The sequence below is a fragment of the Canis lupus genome, chromosome 22, assembly GCF_011100685.1.
Source record: "Canis lupus familiaris isolate Mischka breed German Shepherd chromosome 22, alternate assembly UU_Cfam_GSD_1.0, whole genome shotgun sequence".
NCBI classification, from domain to species: Eukaryota; Metazoa; Chordata; class Mammalia; order Carnivora; family Canidae; genus Canis; species Canis lupus.
In genome coordinates, this window is record NC_049243.1 from 47,529,582 (window position 1) to 47,536,886 (window position 7,305).

Genomic DNA, 7,305 nt, shown 5'->3' on the forward strand with positions numbered 1-7,305 from the left:
TTAAAGATATGAAATGAAAACAAACAGAATACTGGAAAAGAGACAAGTACTGCCCTGGATAGTCTAAGGGTTCAATACAGACAGGCCCAATATGAAAGAACAGGAAACCAAGGGTGAGAGGAGTGGATTTCTCCAGTCTTGGCATTAAGTTAACTGGGTCAAGTGTGTGAACTTTCAATTTTTATAAAAAGTACTAAAACTAGTAGTTTTCTTTTTTGAAGATTTTATTTATTCATTTGAGAGAGACAGAAAGGAAGAGAGAGAGAGTACGAGTGGGGGGAGAGACAGAGGAAGAGAGAGCAGCAGACTCCTCCCTGAGCATAGAGTCCCATGCAGGGCTCAATCCCAGGACCCTGAGATCATGACCTGAACTGAAGGAAGAGGCTTAACGGACTGAGCCACCCACATGACCCAAAACTAGTAGTTTTATTTCTATATAGTAAGTTGGTGAGACTAGATGTTTTTCAAGATGTCCCTGAGTTCCGATAGTTTTGATTCTACATGTGAATCTTCTACTGATAAGCGCATGTCCCATTCTTACATTGACTCTAGGGAAGATCTCAATAAACAGGTTGCCAAGAACTCCTGGTAGCCCAGTCCTAGCTTTGGCACATAGTTACCTGGACATACAATATTTACTGAGAGTCACTGAGAGAGTTATTCTGGACTTCTTAGAAGTTAAAGTCTCAGCAGGCCTTCTTCATGGTTAACTAGCTGAAGTATGTCAAGGGTTGTTTGAGTAACTGATTTTTTTTGCTTGCTCTAGATCCCCACTTGCTTTACATCTCACCATCGAGCAGATGGCCTGCTGAAAATTGTCACTGACCACCACGTACAGTAGCAGGTTACCAAAGGTGTTCAGGGCAGCCAAGGGTCTAGAAACAATGTAAGCTTCGTGGATCTGATTCTCAACGGAGCAGCTGATTGAAAGCAGGCGAGATTCGATCCGGATGACCCTCAAGATGTGGAAGGGTAAAAAGCATATATAAAACACGAGGAGGAGCAGAATGGTTAGCCTTCTAGCTTTTTGCTTAAGGCAGCTGTGATTGTGAGGTCCTTGGGTTAGGGTGTAGATGATCATCGTATAGCAAAGTGTCACTATCACCAGGGGAAGGCAGAAAGTAGTTGCTGTCAAAATTAGATTGTACCATTTGATGGTGGTGAGGTCATCCGAACTAGTGAGGTCAAGGCAGGCAGATCTGTTGGTCCCAGTGGTGGATGTGATCAGGAAGGTCATGGGAATGACGGCCACCAGTGAAATGATCCACACCACAGCACAGGCCACCACGGCCCATCGAGTTTTGTGAATGGAAAAGCAGCTCATTGGGTGAATGATCACAAAGTACCGGAAGATGCTAAAGCAGGTTAGGAAGAGGATGCTGCTGTACAGGTTGAAATGGAAGCCGAAGCGGATAAACTTGCACATGAAATCCCCAAAGACCCAGTTTTCACCGCTGGCGTAGTAGTGAATCAGGAAAGGGAAGCTGGTCAGATACAGCAGGTCTGTGCAGGCCAGGTTCAGCATAATGACCGTGCTGCCTTTCCAGGGCCGCATTTTGAAAATGTAAGTGGAAATTGCTACTGCATTCCCTGGAAAGCCCACCAGGAAGATGATGCTATAAATAACAGGGAGGTAGTGCCTCTTGAGTGGGATTTTTTCATCAGTGCAATTTCCGAACGGTGCTGCATAATCGGAGAAGTCAGAAGCATTTGCAAAATTGTCTAGTGGCTCATTCATGGCTGTCTCCTTTCATCTTGCAGGAAAACAAGAGTTCGGTTTGGCAATTCAAATCGACTTTGAAATAACTCGCTGATAAAGGAAAATAGAAAACATTAATGATGGGGTAATGAAAACAATGATCTTCTTTTAAATGAAAATTGCTCTAAGATCCTAAATTTGCCACTTCTTTCTCTTTAATCTCAAAGAGACCCTGTGGAGAAGAGATTGAATTTCTAAGAAAACTATTGTGAGGCAAGACATCTAATAATAATATAAAAGTTAAATTACCACCAGAACTAAAATGAAGGATTGGAAAAAACAAATGCAAATAGATGTGGAAAACCTATTTGGCAAGGTTGCTGTTTGGGGAAGCCATAGGGTGTCACCATTAGAGGCTTCACAACAAGACCCACAATTAATCGAGCGGGAGGCACTGCACCCATCGTGTTACCTCTAAACTTCACAAGATGCTGAGAAGTGTTTCTTATTATCTCTGTTTTACAGAAGAAACAAAGATTGAGGGAGGTTTTGCAACCTGTCCCTGGTAAGGCATCCTAGTGGCACAGCTGGGGTTCAGACCTGTGTTTGTCTGATTTAGAAGCTCTCCTCTATTCGACCTAAGCTCACTGTGCCCTTTCCAACCAGATTCCCCCAAATGTGTGATGGAACAGGACATGGGAGGGCATGACAAGACAGGATACTGGCCATTTTTGAAATGTAGATCTCATGCCTTGCCCCACTGTATGTATGGTGGATTTCCTTTTCAAGTGTCGGCTCTTCCAACCTTTTTTACTAGCTAACATAATTTGTTCATGAGAGGGCATGTCTGTTTGCTGGGGGGAGGACGAGCAGCAGATTCACGCAGCGGTAAGAGCTTTGGGCTCTGTAGCCAGCCTGCCTGACCTCGATTCTCAGTTTCGCCGCTGAGAACTTGTGTGTCCCTAAGCACATGGCTGAGCCCTCCAGGGCTGGGAGCAGTGGGATTTGAACTTCTTTCTTCTTACTTATCAGTCTTTTCTAAAATTCTGTCAGTGAACTTCTGCGATGAGAAAAGCATGAAGATTATTTCAAAGAAGAATTACCGAAAATTAGCTTTTTATTTGGTTGTAAATAGATGTTGGTAAAATGCATCCACTTACACATTTATGGAGTGCCCACTGTGTATTAATTAGGCACTCTGCCAATTCCTAGAGATATAAAATGAATAACACACACAGATGTATAAGCCACTCTCACAGTCTACCGGGGGAGATGGACATGGACATAATTTTAATGAAATATAACCCTACCACATGGAGCTGTCTATATATATATATGCAAGAAAAACACATGGTAAGCACTCAATACATGTTGGGTAGTTGTTCATCACTAAGTCCTTTGATAGATGAATAGAACGAAGCCCCTGAGACCACAAGGAAGCGTGGGGATGGCTACCTGGTGAAGGGGGGAGGGCACTAAAGGAAGGTCATTAGGGAGGACTATTTAAGCTGAAGGTAGCAATAGGAAGGGAAAGACATTCTGGGCAAAGGGAATAGCATGTGCAAAGCCACTGAGATATATGAAGAGTTCAGAAGGCTCAGGGGAGCTCAAGTAGCTCGGCATGGCTGTTGTATTAGGGAGCAGCGGGAATGAAGCCCAGAAGAAAAAATAGCTGATAACGAAAATAATAGCGCCTCCTGTGTACAAGGCACTACTACTCTAAGTGTCCTAGGTATATAAATCCATTCAGTCCTCATGGTCACCTGGCAAGGTAGTTCTGTGATCACGCCCATTTTACAGAGGAAATAGAGGCAGTAAGAAGTGGTGACTTGCTCAAGGTCACCCTGCTGGTTGGGAGTGAACCAAGATACAGACTAGGGCAGTCTGTGTGCGGAGCTAGGCTGCCTCTCACAATGCATAGGCAAGAATTGAGATAAGTGCTCTAAAATCACAAGGTCGAATTTGACTGTATCCCGGAAGGGCTAAGTAAATCAAACATCATAAATTGTGTGATGCTGGGCTAAACTGTCAATGATAATGGTACTCACCTCTTTGGGTTGAGAGAGGTTAAGTGAGTAAATATATTAATGTACATTAAGTGTTTTGAAGGATGCTTGGCACATACTGTTATATCATTGTCTGCCATCATCATTACTATTACCTGGTGCCAAAATCTATAATTTCAAGCTTTCCCTCAGTGTAGTAAAGAAATATATTTCAGACTGGCCCAGCTTCACTAATCTGAAACCGGTAGGAGCCTCCCCTGTTTCTTGGCCTTGAATTCACTCTTCCAGTTCCCACTCAGGATGCAGATGAGGATGTCTTTAAACATTTATGATTTTATTCCATATGGATTGGGGAAAGACTAGCCTAGGGATATGAAACACGCCACCGGGCAGCCGTTAGGATCCTCCAGGGAAGAGGCCAGTGCTCGCTGGGACTGTGTATTACAGATGTAAAACAAACATTTCCCTCCTTGTCAAGTTAATTAGCTCTCCCTGGACACAATATTCCTAGCACTATGACCTACACAGTACTGGAGGTGATAGGAGTCAGGCACTGCTGACCAGCAGGGGTGCTCTGAGCCCAGGAAACTGCAGCAGACAGCTTTTTCCTTGGCCAGGTTCTTTAAATGGGCTCATGTGCAAGTATTTAAACCTGAAAGAAAGAGGTCATGGTCAGAGAGTCTCTGAGGCAGCACTTCCAGAAATCACTTCTTAGTAAGTCCTGGTTCAAGCTCACGCTGCTTGTCTGTCAACTCTCTGAAAGCAGAAACCTGGAATCACCTGGAAGCCCAAGGGCTGACACGGAGAAAGTGCTCAATATATATTTACTGGAAAAAAGAACAATGAGTGACATCAGCAAAATTTTATCTTGAGCTGAAGGATTAATGAAGTGGCAAATATTATTTTTTTAAAGTTTGCTTCTTTAACCACTTTTTAAATAAGAAGCACAATTATAATTTCTGTCACAGCCCAATAAGCCCCTGGTCATGTGATGGGGCCATTTTAAATAACAATCACATCAGGAAAAGACAGGTTGTAGGTAGAAACAACCACCTCATTGTTTTGAAAAACAACAGTTCGATTTAATGAAGACAGAATGACCAATTGTAAGGGAGGAGAGGTTGACTAAGAAATGTAACCCCTCTTCCATAAACCTCAGCAAAAGAGTGGTTTGAGTTTACAAAATAAGGGTCAAGTTTGGAACAGTGGACAAAACTGTTCAGGATGTGAGCAAAGTAGAATGAGGCAGGTTCCAGGGTCCTGTGCAATTCCCGGCCACCACCCAGGGGGCCACATGTAAACAAAAGAATCATTTACATTCAAAGGACATTGAAGAATAATGTGATGTGTTCCCTACTTTTTGCTACAACAGTGGATCTCAATCAGAGAGAGGTTACAGACCACCTAGAATTACGGACTCTATACATGAAAAATAATGATCCATTACGTTTCAACGTAACCGGGTATGTGTTTGAACTAAATAACACACAAGCAAAAGCAAACACCACAGATTTGGCATATTTTATAAAGAAAAAAAACATATCATTTTGGCTCTAATTTTTTTTTCTCTGAGATTGGGAAGAGACTGTGATCGCTTGAGGTTAGTTGCAGGACATCAGTGTTTTGGACACACACAGCTTGAGGACCGCTACCCTAAATGCCAACTTGCCCGTGACCCTCAGAGATGGGGATATCAGGCTTCAGCACATATGGAAGACAGGACCAGAAATAATATCTACTCAAGTGGCAGCACAGACTACTTTATGTCACAGCACACTTGCCCGTGAGGTGGGAACAGTGGGATTAATGGTGAAATGTGATTTTTCTAGGGTTATCTGTTAATTTTGCCGTAAGCTCCTAATGCAACTTCCCCGACCCCACCCCGTCAGAGTTCCTTTACCTCCCAACACACACCCTAGGTTTTTCTGGTGCTATTTCAAGGCTGAGTTAACATTCTTTCCTCTTCTCAAGCTGCCAGTAAACCAGGGACATATAAACTTGAAACACGGCACCTCTCACATTCCTTCAGAGGCCTTGGAAACTGCAGCTGGGGTTGCATTTGGTTATCAAGAAGAGCCGCAGAGAGACATTTCATTCACGAAGATTCATCTTCCTTTCCTGCTCTACATATCTGTAAACTAATTTGATTTCATAATAGTGAAAAACAGACCAACCCTTAACCCAGGCAAATGTGAGAGGTACATGAATGCTGTCCTCCCAGAATTTGAAGGAATCCCTCTCCCTAACCCTTCCCTCAGCCCCAGCTCTCAAATAAGAACAGGCCACTCAGTTACCCTAAAGATGTCAGTACTTGTAGTGTTGATGGGGCCCAAAGCTCTGATTTTAGCTATTTGATCTTTAAATAAAATCTACGGAAGCTCTCCTGGGAAAACTACATGTAGGGACACACAGAAATTTCACAAAGAATTTGGAGGTTTAGGGATAGTACTTAACTTGATCATTAAATCCAAGGCACAATAAAGCAAAGCAAAGCCTAGAGGGGAGGGGCTGTTCCTTTACTGGTCGGGGAGGGAGACTGTGGGGCAGTGTCTTTTTATGGACTTGGCTAACACCAGGAAGATGCAGTAAGAGCTAGGGAAGCATCCAGAAGCCACAATCAACCAGGTCAGAGGTGAACTCTCTGCCCCAAAGCACCTACCAAGGAAGGACACCCATGCTTGGTCCTGGAAAAGGCACAACATGGGATTGACAGGCGGGAACTTCTTGGGATGCACCTCGGGCCCTCCTGGCCTTTCGTCGTCCCTGCGGGGCCGCGGGGTCCTCCTGCTGCCTCCCGGAGGGGGCGTCGGCCCCTCCCCGCCGCCCGCCTGTGCCCCCTGGCCGGCCGCAGAGACGTGCCCAGGGCTGCGGTCCCCAGGCTCGGGGCGCCCCGCGGCCTCCGGGATCAGCGCAGGCGCCCGCCCCCGGCCCCCTCCGCCCGCGGGCAGCTCGGGTCTCCGCTCACCTGCACCCGGTGCGCGGCCGCCTGTGCCCCGCGCGGCCGTCGGAGCGCGGCTGCGCCCTGGGGGACCCGCGGAGCGAGGCCGCCCCGCCCCGCCCCGCCCCTCCCACCCCACCCACCCCACCCCTGCGAGCCGGGCGGCAGGTGCGCGCTCTGGGTCCCGCCCGGGCAGACCGCCCACCGCAGGCTCCCTCGGGGACCGGGGGCGGCCGCTGGCACTCCCGGGGATCCCTGGACATCCTCCACGCCGCTGGGCGCGAGACTGCGCCACGGGAGGGGGTATCTGCAGAGCCGGGCTCTAGCCCCAGGAGGGCTGGGGTCCTCTTGTCTGGCTCCAGAGCAATCACCACCGTGGCCGGCTGGCCCACAGCTCACGGCCTCTTATCTAGCTTGGAATGGAAGCAACTCCAATCTGACCCTCTAAATGAAAGACTTCCACTGAAGTGTCTTTGCACCGTATCCAATTACAGGCCTGTCCTCCACCGCTCTGCAAAGTCGTTTAAAAATAGTTTGGAGCTGTGAGAAGAGCATTGTCTGGATCCCCAGATCTAGGTCGAAGCCCTCTTGCCATAGGACTTGGGAACAGCCTCGTCCCTTCTCTGAAACTTAGCCACTTCATCCAAGATAACAGGGCTCTG

At 46.6% G+C, this 7,305-nt stretch overlaps 1 protein-coding gene across 2 annotated transcripts; it reads right to left on the reverse strand.

Annotated features, from left to right (window-relative positions):
- Positions 1 to 324: 324 nt before the first annotated feature.
- Positions 325 to 6,744, reverse strand: OXGR1 (oxoglutarate receptor 1). 2 transcript variants are annotated; one of them, XM_038569385.1, is made up of 2 exons: positions 6,671 to 6,744; positions 325 to 1,810 (listed from the first exon to the last, which is right to left on the reverse strand). In XM_038569385.1, the coding sequence occupies exon 2, from the start codon at positions 1,736 to 1,738 to the stop codon at positions 725 to 727; it is 1,014 nt and encodes a 337-aa protein (XP_038425313.1). In that variant the 5' UTR covers positions 1,739 to 1,810; positions 6,671 to 6,744; the 3' UTR covers positions 325 to 724. The 2 variants fall into 2 exon arrangements, with proteins under 2 accessions (XP_038425313.1, XP_038425314.1); XM_038569386.1 differs by lacking the exon at positions 6,671 to 6,744 and adding an exon at positions 6,365 to 6,517.
- Positions 6,745 to 7,305: the final 561 nt, after the last annotated feature.

What these genes read in the sequence shown, in the direction of transcription:
- OXGR1 (XM_038569385.1), bottom strand. Translation starts at nt 1,738, where the DNA reads ATGAATGAGCCACTAGACAATTTTGCAAATGCTTCTGACTTCTCCGAT.